Below are 18,427 nucleotides of genomic sequence, written 5' to 3' on the forward strand. Positions count from 1 at the left end.
CAGAATTCTTTGATGAATAGAAAGAACAGCATTTATTTTAAATAAATCTTTCATAACTTTAAACTGTATTCATTTATATATATACTGTCTATTGATGAAATGAATGCATACTTGCTGAATAGAAGTATTAACTTAAAAGTATTAAAAATCTTACTGACAGAAAATTGTGAAGAAAAATTAAGTAATATAAAGTATTTAAAAGAACTTGAATGAAGTACATGAGGCATATATTACTTTTACTATTTATTCTTTTACTATTTTTAATCTCTCTCATTTGATTGAAACAAATGATCAACCCTAAATATTCAATTTGGACACATAAAAAAAAGCTAAACTTCTATTACAACTTAAAAAACCAGTACTATTAAATCTTTTTAATCTTATATATTTATCAAAACACTATTTATTTTTTTGCCTGGTGGTCGATATACACAGGGGGGGAAAAACAGCATAGACCTACATTAATCTTATCTCTGAAGCAAAACACCACATAGCAACCACCCAGAACACCCGAGCAACAAGCTAAAACATTAGAACTCATAAAATCAGAAATCAGAACACCTTTACAACCAAACAGCAACATCCTGGAAACCCGAAGCACCCTGGCTTTGCATAGATGAGACGAGTTTTCTTTAGGGAAAAAGTAACTCAGTCAAGCATACTGTTTTAAAGCTTTAGGGTATCCACTAGTAACCTCTGACCTCTGACCTAGGCGATGGCATCCAGGGTCACAGCTCTTATTTAACAGATGCCTATTACCAGGGTCACAGCAAGGTAACAACAACACTCATTTCAAACAAAGACGGTTTCATGTAGAGCTGCTGTAGATCTGGATGAATTGGGTGGAGGGATGACAGACGTAAGGCAATAAGAATGAAATGTAACCAATGTATGCATATTTGTTTCTGTGTGCTTGCTAGAGTAACCTGGTCCATGACCTCAAACTTTTTGTCCTCGGTTAGCAAACAGTTATGAGTTCTGAAGACCAGTGTGTGTGAGTCAGACTTCTCTGTTTACTGTATGCTTGTGGCAGGTCTGGGTCTACTGACCACATCTGGAGTTTTAACAGCATGACACAGCAGCGACTGTGAATAGAGTCTTTATGCCGAGAGAAAGAGAGCAACAGAAAGTATGTGGGGGGAGAAATCCAGCAAAACAGAAGTAACAAACAGAAAACTGCAGGAGCTGCAGAGAACAAAACAAGAAAGGGTAATTAGAGGATTAAAACTAATGAAAAAGGAAGAATGACAAAGATGAATGAGAAACATAAGGAGAAAGGCAACAGAGTGAAAAACCAGAGTGATTTACCCGTTTGCAGCCGTGGTCCTCTATCCGGTCGTCAGACTTCTGTGCTGGTTTCTTACAGATCGAGGGCAGCGAGTAATTACATGGGCTATCATTCCAGCGGCCCTCCTACAAACACACACACATACTGTAATGAGGGGTTATCATTATGGAGCTGCCATAAATTTAGACTTTTAGGATCACTGTCTTAATTACAAGTATAAAGGAGAGCAGATTCATATCCATTAACATCATTCTGACAGTTGAAAAGGGATAAAGTTTGCTACAAAACACACTTGGCATTAACTCACTGTACCTTTAACTCAGTCCTCACAAAACCTCTCAAAAACATGTCTGGCTATTTCACCCTAAAATTATACTTTTGCCATGATTTTTTATATTTTTTTAATGTATTTTTTGCAATATTTTCTTGACAAGCTTGTTCTACAGTATTGGTTAAAAGTTTGGGGTTTGACTTTGCTAAAGTCACTTATGCTTATTTTAAGTCTGTGTTTATTTTAAAAACCAGTAATACTGTAAAATATATTTACAATTTAAAACAACTGTTTTCTATTTTTGTGTATCATTTTGAATGAAATTTATTCCTGTGATGGCAAAGTTACTAAAGTCTTCAGTGTCACATGATCCTTCAGAAATCATTCTAACATGCTGATTTGATACTCAAGAAACATTTCTTATTACTATCAATGTTGAAAACAGTTGTGCTGCTTAACATTTTTGCTGAAAGCATGATACATTCATTTCAGGATTCTTTGATGAATAGAAAGTCTAAAAGAAAATAATTTATTTAAAATAGAAATCTTTGGTAAAATTATAAATGTTTTACTGACATTTTCAATCAATTTAATGTGAATAAATACACAAATTTATTAAAAAATTCATTCTGCATTTCTCCTCTTCTATAGCTTGTTTTCTAAAGTAGCTGTCAAATAAACCTGTATTTATTGGCTCAAACAAATTGTTTTTGTTCCTCTTGTGTTCTTTGCTTTGAATAAAAGTGTCTGCTAAATGCATAAATGTAAATGAATGATATCTCAAATGAATAATATCACAAACCAAATGTGTACTATTAAAAAAGAAAAGAGCTTACTGATCCCAAACTTCTGAACTATATATATTTATATGCATAAATATTTATATATACTCACAGGCCCCCAGATGGTGACACAATCCTCATTTACATTTCGAAAATTGTTGGGTTCAAATGGATGCCAGTAAGTGAAGATGACTGGAGTGCGATCCGTCCATTCAAAGTTCATCTGCATAGCTGTATCATGTAGACCAATCCATAACTCCTCTATATCTAAAAGACAGGATGACGAAACATTGCAGAGATTTTGCCAAATGTCTGACTTGTTGCCAGAGAACATATCTTGATTTAAGTTTACTTTTACCCCATTAGCAAATGATGTTATTTTTAAAATTGAATGAGGTTTATGCTCCAGATAAAGAAAAAAGCAGTTTCGTTTTCACTGGAAAGACAAAAATACTGATAAAGCAAACAAGTTTCTGTACATTTATTTGCATGTGTATACCTTTCTTCATATGCTTAGTGATGAATTCAAGCTCTGGGAGGGTGTGGATGCTAACGAGGTTAGCCTCCATCTTTTGACACGTTTTGTGGGCGGAGCTCCAGTCCAGGTTGTCTGAGTTCAGCCTATAGCAGCCCGCCTGGAAGTTTTGCCAGCCTACATCACACTGGTACCGCCCATCATCTGCCCAGGAGTCTGTTTCACACACAGACACAGGTGAGATCCTCAAGACTGAACCAGACTTTCAGGTACATCAGCAGAATCTAAAAGCTTAAAATTCTCGGCTTGCTGAAAAACATGCAATTTTGGGGCAAGATACTCAAATTGCATGGCTGTGTCAGACAAGGTTTACCTCTGAAATAAATCAAGTCATATTTAATCATTTAAAGTATAAGTGTAAGCAGTGGTAACAATGCTCTGTACATTTATATGTTAACCACAAGCCAAAAATGTGCACACACACTCCACACATACCTGTGGTGAAGGGGTCGAGTGTGGCATTGGGTCGTTTCTTGCAAATGTAAGGCAGAGCCACTGAGCAGTCCCGGTTGTGCCAGCGGCCCTGAGAATCGGTACTGATCACTCCACAGTTTTCCTCCTCGTCATAGCTTGGCATTTCTACAACACACACATCCGTGAGATAAATCAGATAAAAATACGTCCTTCCTAACGCAAATGAGCTCTAAGAACACTGACTGTCTTAATGTAAAATAGTGTTTTATATGTAAGAAAAGACTGGCTTATTGTTTGATCACTGGTCATAATCAGAGGGCTGATAATGCAAAATAAACAAATTAATAAATAAGTAAATAAATAAATAATCATATAAATTTGAACAGCAGTTTAATAAATAAATAAATAAATGGATATGAATTAATTACAAAAAAGGCAGGACATTGATTCAGCTGAAATAATTTAATTGCTGTATGTGAGAAGAAATTATGAAGAGCTAAAAGACACATTAAATTAAACTTAAACAGCTGTCATTATACAAAAATATTGACTGCAGAATGCTCCAGTTGTCTAGAATTAATTATTAAGCTTTCAATAGCCTAAAGTTAGCTAAAGTTTATAAATTTGGTAACGGTTTGCTAAATTTTTCTAATATACAGTATACTGATTCAATGTCCAAGTGGGTGTGGTTGTATGAGGGTGGGGCTGTAAGGGATGTGGCCTCACCTGTTTCCCAGTTTAGATATTTGAGAGGGGCGGAGTCAGCCCACTGCCAGCCTCCATTGAGATCTAAATCATTCAGGCCCAACCACAGGGTGGCGCTGTACCCAGTTAGCAAACCTACAGACACACACACTTCATAAACACATTCCACTGAGTTTTAAACAAAAACGAGAGCAGCAATTTCTGGCTAGTTCGTTCTGCATTTACCAGAATCCTTTCATTTTAATCCCTTTGCAGAAACAAATTTTAATGTAATTACATTTTTAATGTAATGAATGTAACCATGTTTATATCCCTCCATCTCTCACCGTTGATAAAGATTTGTTCTTCTACTTTAGTGATGCTGAGCAGGTCTGCTCCCTGCTGTTGGCAGCTGGTCCGTGCTTCACTCCAGGACAGCGTGGCCTGAAAGTTAAACTGGTAACAGTTATCCATCAAAGGGTTTATGTCCCAAAACGTCTCACAGTGAGTACCTTTGGAAAGAGAGAGAGATGCATTTTAGTGAGCTGGAAGATGTGCTCTATGATGTACAGTAGTTTCACATTCTATCTTCCAGACAGTGAAAGAATGTTCTGAATTTAACAGGTCAGTTCTATGAGTGACGTGAGCAGCATCAGCTGGATTCACTCACTCTTCACTGGGCAGAAGCCCCAGCGTTGGTCCTTTCCATAATCATGAGTAGTGGCACACCAGTGAAAGCCATCCTCCCTGCCCACGCTGGTGCAGCTGTGGAACCACTGGCCATCATACAGGAAGGGGAAGTAGCATGGGCTGCCGTGAGAGTTTCCTTGGATGGTGTAGATTTCTATAGAGAAGAAGAGACAGAGAAACATATAAGATCCTAACTTCTAGAAGGAATTCATGATTACCAGGAAAGACAGATAATGATAAATACAAAGTTTAAACATGGATACAAACATCTGCCAAATTAATAAATGTAAATGTAAGAGAGGAGAGGGAGTATTTTATCATGAAGAACAAAACAGATGTACATTTTATTGCTGTCTACTGCTTTTATGTGTGTTTTAGTATCAGTAGTCCATTCCACCATAAAGCAGTTATCTCAGAGGTAACAATGTAAACCTGGCAGTTATGGGTGAAAACTACTTTTCATTTGGTCAGACTGTGTGGACGGACATAAGGAACAAAATGTCCAGACTGACAGACAGACAGACAACAGACAGACAGACAGCAGACAGACAGACAGACAGACAGACAGACAACAGACAGACAGACAGCAGACAAACAGACAGACAGACAAACAAACAGAAAGACAGACAGCAGACAGACAGACAGACAGACAGACAGACAACAGACAGACAGACAGACAGACAGACAGACAACAGACAGACATCAGACAGAGACAGACAGAACAACAGACAGCAGACAGACAGACAGACAGACAGACAACAGACAACAGACACAGACAGACAGATAGACAGCAGACAGACATACAGACAGACAGACAGACAGACAGACACACAGACACACAGACGGACAGACAGCAGACAAACAGAAAGACAGACAGCAGACAAACAGAAAGACAGACAGCAGACAGACAGACAGACAGACAGACAGACAGACATACAGACAGACAGACAGACAGACAGACAGACAACAGACGACAGACACCAGACAGACAGATAGACAGCAGACAGACAGCAGACAGACAGACAGACAGACAGACAGACAGCAGACAGACACATACAGACAGACACCAGACAGACAGACGGGACAGGACAGACAGACAGACAGACAGACAGACAGACAGCAGACAGACATCAGATAGACATACAGACAGACAACAGACAGACAGACAGACAGACAGACAGACGGCAGACAGACAGACAGACAGACGACAGACAGACATACATACATACAGACAGACAACAGACAGACAGACACACAGACAGACATACAGAAAAACATACAGACAGACAGCAGATAGACAGACATACATACAGAAATACATACAGACAGACAGACAGACAGACAGACAGACAGACAGACAGACAGATAGACAGCAGACAGACAGACAGACAACAGACAGACAGCAGATACACAGACATACAGAAAAACATACAGACAGACAGCAGATAGACAGACATACATACAGAAATACATACAGACAGACAGCAGACAGACATCAGATAGACATACAGACAGACAGACAGACAGACAGACGGCAGACAGACAGACAGACAGCAGAAAGACAGACAGACAGACGACAGACAGACATACATACATACATACAGACAGACAGACAGATGACAGACGACAGACAGACAGACAGCAGACAGACAGACAGACAGACAGACGACAGACAGACAGACAGACAGACAGACAGATAGATAGATAGATAGATAGATAGATAGATAGATAGATAGATAGATAGATAGATAGATAGATAGATAGATAGATAGAACGACAGATAGATCGACAGATAGATAGACAGATAGATAGATAGATAGATAGATAGATAGATAGATAGATAGATAGATAGATAGATAGATAGATGCAGTGAAATATATGATAATTGATAGTCAGTTCATGTCTATGTGAAACTTCTGCCTCTCTTCCTGAACTCTGTTACCCCTCCTCTCTCATTCCCTCTTTGCATTTTCACACTTTCTTCCTCTCAGTTGCCCCTTGTTTGGAATGCAGCTGTTACTATAGAAACCCCTGGGCATTCTGTCTGACTGTACAGATTAGCTCTCAGTCTATATAGAGAGAAAACGTGAAGGGGGGGTTGGGGACGATGTGTATACTAAGACAAAAAGAGAGATAACTATATAGGAAAAACAGAGAGTACATGTCAGACTGGAGAGAGGGTGTGTAGTTGTGTTACTCTTCTGCTGCTGCTGTAGTTCAGAGCTGTGGAAAAGTAGGACACATACACACATCCAAAAACTTCACTCTCAGCTGAACTTCAGAACTTACGCAGTTTCATTCTTGTATGCGCAAACACAATACTAGCAATCTTCTATTTTTTATTACAAAGTGCATAAAAAAACAACTCTGTGTTGGCACATATCAGTGGCAACTTTCTGTCAGGAACTCTCCAGAAGCGACTCTCAGACTGAGACCATGAAACACAGAGATGAGAGGAAAGAGAGGGGAGGAATATGTGCTGTGGAGCGTCTGCTTCTGAAAGAGTTTAACAGTTCCGGTTTTAATTAAATTGCCATTCCACCTAATGATTCTGGTTCCTTAACGAATCTGTTGACAAATTTTGCTAGTTCTTTTTACAGTTTTTTTTTTTTTCAACTGCTCACACACAAAATCTTTACTTGTGAATTTAATCTTTACTTTTTCAATTTTTGAATTTCATAAAACACTTTTGCAAAACACATCACAAAATTCCCTATGTAACACAAAAATCTAACAGGAAGTATCCTGATTTCCTTTTACAAACACAACCAATCAAAACACCACTCCCTCACAGTTACTCCTTACATGTACAAACACTCATTGCTTTACTTAACACCAACACACCAACCAATCATGGCTTTAGAATAGGCCTATAACATCTACACAACTACACATGGCTGATATATTTCTTTTCTTTCTTTTTATCTAATGTTGTATTCACAACAACATATGCTTAAATTAAAAAAAAAAAAGTTTGGTTTTCATCTTGCTTTTGTGTTTGCCACGAATTTTTCAACAACTCTCTGCCAATTACTTTCAATCTTGTACAGAAATGTACATAGGAGCTCATGAAAGAAGAGCTTTAGGTTTGTATATATATATATATATATATATATATATATATATATATATATATATATACAAAAATATAAAATGATGCAACGTAAGACAAATGTTTGATTTTGAGATGTGTTTGTGATATTTTGAATGCAGTGCTTCATTTTGCAAGAGATTTGAGGCATTTTGCATCTTTTGTGTGTAATTCTTGGATTTGTGTGTACAGTTTTTAAAATGTGTGCAAGCAGTTAATGCAAGCAACTGTAAGCCCCCAATAACTATGTATACTACACAAAAATGCTATAAAAATAATGTTCAGTGAAATATTTTAATATTAATACAATATTTGTTAAATAAAATATTGTACTCCAATTATATTACTGTACGTTATAAATGTGTATACCAAAGAATATTTTTAATCAAAATGTTATTTTGTTGTAACTAAATTCTGTTAAATGTGTAAAATATTTAATATAACAATATTCATTACATTCAGTGATGAAGAAAATATTTTAATGCATCTAAATACTGTTCTGAATTTGTATATAGATTTAATATAATAGTATTTTTAAAGCATTATTCTGTGCTGAATGTGTATCTAAATGTGTATAACTATGCACTATCATATAAATAACCAATCAGTTTAAATATTAATTTAAAAGCATAGGTCACCCAAAAATGACATTTCTGTCAGTAATTACTCATCCTCATGTCATTCCAAACCTGTAAAACCTTTGTTCATCTTCAGAACACAAATTCAGATATTTTTTAAACCTGAGAGCTTTCTGACCCTCCACAGAGAGCAACACAACTGACACCTTCAAGGCTCAGAAAGGTTGTAAGTAAGTCGATAAAATAGTCCATGTGACATGAGGGTGAGTAATTAATGACAGAATTTTCATTTTGGGGTTGAACCATCACTTTAAGTCTTAATTACACATAAACCAATAAATCATGAGGTGGAGAAGGATTCATTCAGAAGAATTGGCTCATAAGAGTCATTTGTTCATGAATCGGACTATAGTGGTCTTGCTGTATGCTTGTTTTTGCATGCAACCAGCGAAGACACTGCTATAGAAAGAGGTTGTTGAATTATTCTCTTTTTGTATTATGTTGTGGCACCCAGAATCCCATCACATGTAATTCAATCTCACCACCGAGCCGAAACATCACTTGCATTTATCATTCATTAGCATCAAAGCACACCCGCAAAATAACAGTGCAGGAAACACTCTCAAGAGTATTTTTGTACATTGCTCTATCAACATTGGCAGATGAATGCAAACATTCAAGAAACGTTAACATAACCAAACATCATGAAATTTTTACAAATGTAATTGATCTTAGCCTACTATAAAACCACAACGTCCATCAGTAATGTTAAATAAATGAAACCTAGTCATTCTGAAAGAACTTCCTGAGCATTACAAAAATCCTCAGTCATTGTGAATTAACTAAACCACAAATTAACTACTTTGGAGCGATGAATGTCTGTGATTTCAGAACTAAATTAGTCACTATGAGACAGATTGTCTGATGGGACTCAGACTGAGAGACGACTGGGCCTCAGCACTATATACAAACACTCGCCAGACTTTTTAATTGGCTTCTTTTTTGGTGAGTAGCCAATCAGGACAAATTTAGAGTTGCCCTTGGCAAAAAACATCCACACGCGGAAAACCCTAGACTAAATATCACTGAGGTCCAAAAGACATGTGGCCTAGTTTAAGCATCCTTTACTCTGTTCGGACTACCTTCCTTGCCCTTTCTTTCTTTCTTTCTTTCTTTCTTTCTTTCTTTTAATCAATCTTTTCTTGATCCTTTTCTCATTATCATTTATTTCCCTATTTTCAATAACATTGCATCAATGAGTAAATGAATAAATAAATATGTGTGACAGCTAGAAAAACAAAAACAAGTGGCAGGACCCTTCAAAAGTTTGTTGTTCGTTTGTTTTCTTTTTTCTATTTCTTTTTTAATTAATGCTTTTATTCAGCAAAGACTCATTAAATTGATCACAAGAGACAGTAAAGACATAATAATGTTACAAAATATTTCTATTTCAAATAAATGCTGCTCTTCTGAACTTTCTAGCCATCATGCAATCCTAAAATAAATGCATCATGGTTCCCGAAGAAATATTAAGCAGCACAACTGTTTTCAATAAACACTGTTTTTGCTGTACAGTATTATGATGATGCAGCTTTGGTGAGCATACAAGACTTCCTTTTCAAAAACATTAAAAAATCTTACCAACCCCAAACTTTTGAAAGGTAATGTATATTAAACATCAAATAAATGCTGACTGGATGCAATTCCCAGTGGACTGGCAAATTACTGATATTGTGTAATTGTGAGAAAGAGTGAAAGAAACAACAACTTTTAATGTGCTGACCTCGGTATGACTTGGCGCAAAGATCTTGATTGTCATTGACTCGCCACAGAGACTTTTGGGAAGGGGATCTTGCAGGAGGGGAGCCGGCAGCCGAGACATTGCCGGTGTTGAGGAGTAATTTTGGGGAGGGCAAGTAATTTTCAAGTATCTCCAAGAACTTGCTGCAGGTCCAGGTCCAGCGCACTCGCGGAGGCTCGTAGTCGCAGCGAAACACGCCCAGTGGTGACTTCTCCCCAAATGTGCTCATGTTGCCCGTGATGATGCCCAGGCAGAGGGAGGAGCCAATGTTGAAGAGCCGCCCCCTGGTCACCCATTTCCACAGCTGGGGGTCACCTTCGCAGGACGGAGAGATGTAGAGCATATGATCTCGTACCCCCAGGCAGCCCTGTGCTCCTTCGTGGAAAAACGCAAAAGTGTCCGATTCATCTGTATGTGCTGTTACAGAAAGAGAGAGAGAGAGAGAGAGAGAGAGAGAAGTTATTTACCTGACACTGACATAGTGTACAAGAGAAATCTGATAATCCTGAAATCATAACTATGGAAGGATCATTAATGTTTGATTCCAGCCTAGACATTTACAAAGGTTTTTAATGATTTTACACACCATTAAACCAAATGACTGATCCTACAGACACAATTTCCATGTGACCAAAACTGTTTTTGACTCAGCTATTTTCATAGTATATTATTACTGCAGTAGAATAAGCAAACTCCTTTTGATTCTCTTTCACCCACTCATATGTTCAACAAAAACAAGAAGTTCTTATCCAACACTAGCAAAGCACAAATCCTGTTCAAACAATCCCACAAAACGCTTGCATGTGCTTTGACTTGCCTCAATTGTAAAACAGTGATTTAATTACAGGTAAAAAATAAAAATAAAAAAAATAAAAATAAGGTAATTGTTTGAGGGGAATCTGCAGTTTCATGTTATCATATTCTGTATGTGTGGCTTTCATAATGGCTGCTCTCTATGGTAAAATATAGCCTGCAGTTGGAACTTTTCATCTGTTTTTTTTTTTTTTTTTATCTCTGCATGCTTTGGTTTTGGAACACAACATATGTCTGACTGCAAATAGATAGTAATTTACAAAAACAAAACAGAAAAGCCCGACAGAAACTGCCCTGAGAGAATGCAGACATTGGCAATATTCCTCTTTTGTGTGAGCACACACATTTATCCCGGTTTCATCATAGCTGCACCCATCAGTGGCTTGTGGTGGTCTTCTTTGTCTTCTATATACACATTATTAATTAATTTATTTTAAGAATTCTCTTATGCTCATCAAGACTGCATTTTGTTATCAAAATACAGTAAAACATTAATATTGTGAATCACTTTTACAATTTAAAATAACTATTTTCTATTTGAATATATCTGTGATGCAAAGCTGAATTTTCTGCATAATTACTCCAGTCTTCAGTGTCACACGATCCTTCAGAAATCATTATGATATGATGATTTGCTGCTTTCTTTTTTTGAAAACATGTGCTACTTAATATTTTAGTGGAAACAGCTGTGCTCCTTAATATTTTCTCATGATTCATTGATGATTATAAAGTTCAAAAAGAACTTATATTCCTTTGTAACATTATAAATGTCTCCACTTGCACTTTTGATCAATTTAATGCATCCTTGCTGAATAAATATATTAAAGCAATGGCGCATCAAAATCGTATGTTTTTTACTATAAGATAAAGCAATAAATAACTACTCAAGAATAATCATTTATAGTACATTTGATTTTAACGTGACTGAAAGTGATGATATCTGAATGGATGAGTTATGTTGTAAATATTTTATTGGTTTATGTTCAGATGATTTGTAGACCATTTGCAAACATTATAGGCTGCATTGTCAAATTAATTACTGGTGTCAAACTTTACGAGTGTCACTGAGTTTAATCTCATATTTCACAATATTTGTTGTTTTGTTTTTGTACTGTCGATTATTTTCTTATTCAAAATTTTTGAGATGCACTTCCCTTCCTTGCCTTCTTAGAAAAAATACACTATAAAGCTGCTACCAGATACTCACAGTACAGTAAGAATAAATACATATATTGGTATTTGACTAGGTATATGTTGTTTATTGGGAGAAGGACAAGGAAAAGAGATGGCTAGGAGGAGAGTCAAGCAGAAGGCAGAAGAGCCAAACCCAGCAGCGCTCCCAAACACCAGTCTGGTTTCTTTTTATACTTTCATTCTGCTTTTCTCTCTCTTTATCTGTCTCTCTCGTGCACCCTCTCATTCCTGCAGGGGGAATGCAAGGTTACAACCACAACGTCAGAGAGAAAGAAAATCAGAGCGAAAGAAAGAGACAGAAAAAAGAGCCTGAAGAAAGACCCGAGAGAAACACAGCTGTGTTTCCAAACAGAGTACTTCTAAAGCAGGGAAATGGGAAATGGGATCAATCCAAAAACAAACAGGACCTTCTCTACTTTGAAAACAAAACAGAGACAGAAAGTTGACTTAGACCCTGGGAGACTTTCTGAACATCAATGCTCAAACATATATTTCCATAAGTAAGCATGCTGTCAAAAATGTTAAGAAGTTCTGTAACAATGTAAAATAGATCAGTGTTATATAAAGGTAAATATGCAGTGGCTCCGAAAAGCATTTAAACAGTTTTTACCAGGATCTGGCAACAGAACATGGAAAATCCAAAATCAAGTTTTTAACTTGTGAGATGTAAAATAACAAGAGTTGAAAATGTGAACAAATGTAACTAGGACAATTCTTTCCATGAGGTCCTGATTCCACTTATTAATGACGTGCAATCCGTGACAAACCGGGATTAAAACAAGTCTTTCCATCTTCCAGCAGAACAGCAGAAGAATTTGAGGGCATCATGTGATCTGAGTGAGTCATATAATTGGTGGAGGGAAGACCCTGGGGAGAAATATTTCAGGAGGAAGGGTGGTACAGACATGCGTCTTCACACAAACATCAAAGAGTTTCTCTCCACTTTTGACAGATAAAGGGCAAAGCAGGCTCAGGCATTTCATGAGCATAATACCTTCATACCTTATACTTGATACTAATACTAATACCTTATACCAATACCTTACTAATACTAATACCTTAATACCTTCATTATAAATCAAGGCTTTACTTAAATGACTAATTGTGGGCATTTCAATAAAAACAAAAAGATGAATGACAGTAGGCCTGCACAATTAATCAAATTTCTAATTGCAATTACAATTATGGATGCCACAATTATGTAATCGTTCAAAGCCGCAATTAAACGTTCAAAGTCCACTAATGTTATTCTCCGTGCTTAAAGATGTGTTTTTTTCTTTCTACATGTTATCTTAAGGGTTTTTCCCATTATTTTAATTTTAGTTTTAGTATAAAATTGTAATACCATTCATATTTTTACTTTTTATAATTTAAAGAAGAAACCAATCCGATGTATATTTGACAGTTGAGGATTAATACTATAGAAAAGCACTAAAAGTTTTTCAGTTAGAGTGTTATCAGCTTGTTTATTTTCATATAAAAATACTGCATGCAGTTGGTATAAACAATGGTATAAACATCATTCAATGTAAATTGTGATAATTGAAATTAATAATCGCAATTACAATTTCAAGGGAATAATCGACAATTATGATTTTTGTCATAATCGTGCAGCCCTAAATGACAGTGTTTCAGTCTAATAATTTATGATCCACCTTCTGATGATGAGGTCAGTATTTAATTTGATGAGGTCAGGAAGACATTTCATATATATATATATATATAGCAAACATTATTATTATTACTTTTTTATAATAATAATAATAATGACACTTACAACTACATATTCATAAAAGTAGAGCTATCATCAACATTGTGCCTGTGAGCAACATAAGTTACTTAAAACAAGGTTACTGCAAGGGAATCCTTGCTTTGAATAAAAGCATTTGCTAAATGAAGACTTACTGCATAACATAAAACAGAAACAAATCCCATGACAACTGCCATAGGATGTCCGTAAATAATGCAGACCATGCTGTGATAAATAAAAACAATAGACAGATTGTAATGTATAGTGTCTGCAGATCAGCAGTGGTTGTGTGATTAAAGAGAAATGAATGGCTATGGGTGATTTGTCTGAAGTGCTGTTAGAGCACTGAGAGAATGAATACCATCCATTAGAAGCTTGCCGGACAGTTATTGAGTAGGCAGACAGCTTACAGGAAGGAACCTTTTTCAGCCTGTGGTTTTGGCATGAATGCTCCTGAACCACCTTCTTCCAGATGGTAGAGATGAGAACATGGCACGGATGAGGCTGCGCAGCTAAACAAATTGTTTTGGCGATCACTGATTACATAATGCTGATGATGTCATTGATATGACTAGTGTGGGCGAAATTTGTCTCTGCATTGAAGACTGTGGAATGTCTCCGATTAATTGTTTTCTAAAGGTTTAAAGTGGGCCTAGGTTCCATGAAGAACCTTCAACATCCACAGAACCTTTCCAGAGCACAAAAGCTTCTTTATGGTGGAAAAAAGTTCTTTAGATTCTTCAAAGGCTCTTCCAAGAGCTGTTCACTGAAAGGCTTTTTAAAGAACCAAAATGGTTCTTCTATAGGATCACTGCAAAAAAACCCTTTTAAAACTTTTATTTTTAGGAGTGCACTTCTATACGTTTTTCAAATTTACTATCACCAACATATTAGAAACCGGTCGATGGCTTTGGAATTTGAGTTGTAAATCCCCATGAAAAATACAAAGGATACCAGAAAATGGAAAAGGCAGAAGAAACAGGCGCTCGGTGGGGGGGGACTCCACTTCATGAAAGGGTGTGTGAGCTTAGTCATGTGGTGGTATGTGGTTTTTCTTGAACCCTGATTCTAAGCTACCAAAGCTAAACGTTTATTATTATGACAGATGTATTTTTGTTTCTTCCTTCCCCTATTTGGAGGAGGGTAATGAGTAAGAGATATGAGAGAGAGAGAGAGAGAGAGAGAGAGAGAGAGAGAGAGAGAGAGAGAGAGATAGAGATGGAGTTAGGGGCAGGAAGGTAACAAGGCAGCTGAGAGACAGGGAGGAAAAAAAGAAGGAGTGAGGGAGCAAAAGGAAGAGTGCAGAGAGAGGTCAGGGTTTTGTATAGATGATCCTTTTATTCTGTAAATACAGAGACTGACCAACACACAGGAAATTCCGGACGGTTTTTGTTTCTCGGCTCCCGTTACTGAGCCCTTAACCTAGCCAGAGCTGTGACCTGAGATCCAACTCCAACTGAGACTGAAACAGATATAATATAAGAGTCTGCTCCCAGTTTTTTACTGTACTGGCGTGTTGAAAAAAACAAAATTGAAAAAAAAGGATTATCAATTAAAAAAAATTAAAAAGCAAGAGCTAGTGCTAGAGAAAAAGCTAAAAAGATGCAATAATAATGATATTACAACAACAATAATAAACTCCAAATATAAAAACAATTACTTAATCATTTTTTTTATTTTAATGTGTCAATGGGCCAAAAAGCCCTTATATTAAATATATAATTAAAGCATTGAATGATCAGTAGAAAAGTGCTAAATTGTAATTTTATGTAATTTCTATGTTACCAAAATGTGCATGCCGATTAAAATATAAAAACAGCAAAATTTATAGAAAAAAAAAAGAAAAAAAAAAAAGATAATGACAGACTGGGTAACCAGATTCTAAATTGAGCATTACATTTTAAATATTAGGCCTTATACAACATTTTATGATGAAAATCGCCTATCAATTTTTTAGTCATTTAAATTATTTAATTGAAAAAGATTTAATACAAAATTTAAAACCGCTTCATTGCGTTGTTGTGATTAAACTAAACGCTCAAGTCCACTACTGCTGTGACACTGGCAGCTACAGCATTTTGCATCAGGTCTTTGGTGACGTGTGTTTAGCTTGTTCAACAACACTGTTCTGTTCTTCTTAACTTTTTTTCTTTTTAATAAGGTTGTGACAGTCCCTGACACAGAGGTGCAAAAACCTATCCGGTCTCTGCTGGACTGTGAAGTTTAGAGAAGCACTAAAAACTATACAAGACCACCGAGACGTAGACAGCCCTCAGCTGCGGCTCGTTATTGTGTAACCGGATATATTCAGGGCACATCTGCTTACAGGGTGAGAATCAAGCACTTGAGAACACAGGTTAACAGAGCAGTGAGAAACCTAGAACATGCTTCTGCAAACAAGCATAACGACTGGCCCTTTATAACGAAAAATGTCTCTCCGACCACTAAAGTGGTGCTATAAAACATAAAAGCTGTGCTGATGATGCTGCGTCTGTGAATTAGTTTCCTGAACGAATCTTTTAGCCTAAGTGAACGAATCAGCTTACGTTCATACACTTACTAGTTCACAAACTCTCCCTTTTAAAGCAAGTACTTCTTATCTGTTCTGCATATAGCTATACAGTATGAGCAAATATCATTAGAGTGCGAATAAGCATATAATTTGTTGGACTTAGTACTGAACTCAGTGAAGGAGACTGAAGCAGCATTTAGGCGAAAGACACTTTGTTAAGAAAATGAACCAAGAAATGAACCAAGTGTCTTATTTCTATACTTTGTTGAAAGAAAGTATGCAGCTGACACAACTGGCAAAATGATGGAAAATTTTCATTTGGCTTTGCTTTGTTGCTCTTTTGTTTAAACACCATTTTTCTTTTATAGTTTAACCAGGTAAGTTAAAAAAGCTTCCAGTCATTAAAAACCTCATGTTTATAATGAATCATTCAAGTAAACCATTCAGTGACTCAAAAATACCACGCAAAAAGCCGCCACCCATTGGCGTAATCTGCAGAAAGTCAACAAAGTGAGTTCTCTTAGTGAACCGATTTAAATGATCCGAGTCACTGGAGCGAATCAACAGCCCCAGCACCAGCGCTCGCGCTCCCCTCCCCCGGTCTCTCTTCCTCTTCTCACATCTGGTTCCACTCAGAGTTTGGACTTTCGTGGCATTCCTTCACATCAGTGCAGCCGGAGCCAACATAACACAACGGCACCCCAAATAAAACCAAGCCTCACATTATTAGTATTACTTTTAAATCACATAACACGTCTATAATCATGACAACAAAGCAGTCAGAAAAAGGCATCGCGAAAAAAAAAAAAGTGATAATGAAGCGTAAATGTTTCCTACCTGAGTGCACGGTGCTCCGCTCCAGGCTTAATAGCAGAAATAAATATAAAGTGCATCTGCAAACATTTATCCAAGCGCGACTCCAACAGCCCTCCCGGTGCCCGCCACCGTGCAGATGCATGCCCGCGGAAAGGTGAAACGGAGAGAAAAAGAGGATTTCTGTCTTTCCCTCAGAAAGAGAAGCAGGAACGGTGAAGAACAGACAGGCTTTGAGAGTGTCAGTGTCGCTGTGTGCGTGGACTGTGATGAGTTCAGAGTGAATGAGAGAGGCAGACCGCTCACTTTCACTGCACACGTCCCAGGAAAGTGAAGCAGAAGAAGGCGGAGAAAGAAGTTTGAATGACTACCCGACACCCGGGAGAAGTGTCCAGCGCTGAGAATTTACCAGAAGTTCGCAACTCTTTGCTCTGAGGGAAGAGAAGCACGGCATTGTTCATTGTTTGTGTAGCCTATATTTCAGCACTAGTAAAGCTATACCTGGGGAAAGAAACAGCGTAGTCTCCTCTGACAAAATCAAGTAAATATTCTCTACCCTGCTTGTTTTCTGAAGTTGGCGCATGAAGCTAGACTAATAACACATAAAATGTTTTAAAGAGTCACCAATAGTTTTCATACACATTCAAAACAATGCATATAAACATATGACACTCCACAAATACCTACAATCAATGTTAGGGCCTGAAACCCAAATGGTGAACAAATGGATAGTGGACGGAAGTGCTTAACCTCAGGAGGTCAAACTAAATATTTATTTATTAAGAGGTTTTCAATTTATTTGTCCCCAAAAATTAAAGTATTATTATTATTAATTATGAATGTTTTTTAATTAATAAAATAATTGATTTATTTGGCATATTTTATTTTTTTATTTTAAATTAAAAATTGGTCAAAATAATATATATATATATATATATAGTGATTATATACAGTTAGGTCCATATATATTTGGACACAGTGTCTTTTTCCAAAACATTTTCGTAACGTTCCTTGCTGGTGAATGATCTTCTCAACCCCCTCCAGAATACTGAATCCCTGACAACATTAAAGAGACAGCTGAAAACTTATCTTGTTTAAGACCACTTAACTGCATCCTACTGAAAAAAACAAAACAAATCACTGCCCTATGGTTTCACTTTTCCTTGATCCCTCCCTGTTGTAGCTTGTACTAAAACTTTGTGTAACAAGCA

General features: G+C 36.7%; 1 protein-coding gene across 1 annotated transcript in view; it reads right to left on the minus strand.

Moving 5' to 3' along the window:
• Positions 1 to 17,560, minus strand: part of LOC109071662 (C-type mannose receptor 2-like) — a 29,564-nt gene extending 12,004 nt beyond the window's left edge. Inside the window, 9 exon segments of the mRNA XM_042720615.1 lie at positions 1,309 to 1,413; positions 2,454 to 2,608; positions 2,841 to 3,032; positions 3,312 to 3,455; positions 4,017 to 4,130; positions 4,322 to 4,486; positions 4,645 to 4,818; positions 10,117 to 10,551; positions 17,241 to 17,560. Coding sequence (XP_042576549.1) covers positions 1,309 to 1,413; positions 2,454 to 2,608; positions 2,841 to 3,032; positions 3,312 to 3,455; positions 4,017 to 4,130; positions 4,322 to 4,486; positions 4,645 to 4,818; positions 10,117 to 10,551; positions 17,241 to 17,361 — 1,605 coding nt within the window. The 5' untranslated portion in view covers positions 17,362 to 17,560.
• Positions 17,561 to 18,427: the final 867 nt, after the last annotated feature.

This window comes from Cyprinus carpio, chromosome B3 (assembly GCF_018340385.1).
Source record: "Cyprinus carpio isolate SPL01 chromosome B3, ASM1834038v1, whole genome shotgun sequence".
Lineage (NCBI taxonomy): Eukaryota > Metazoa > Chordata > Actinopteri > Cypriniformes > Cyprinidae > Cyprinus > Cyprinus carpio.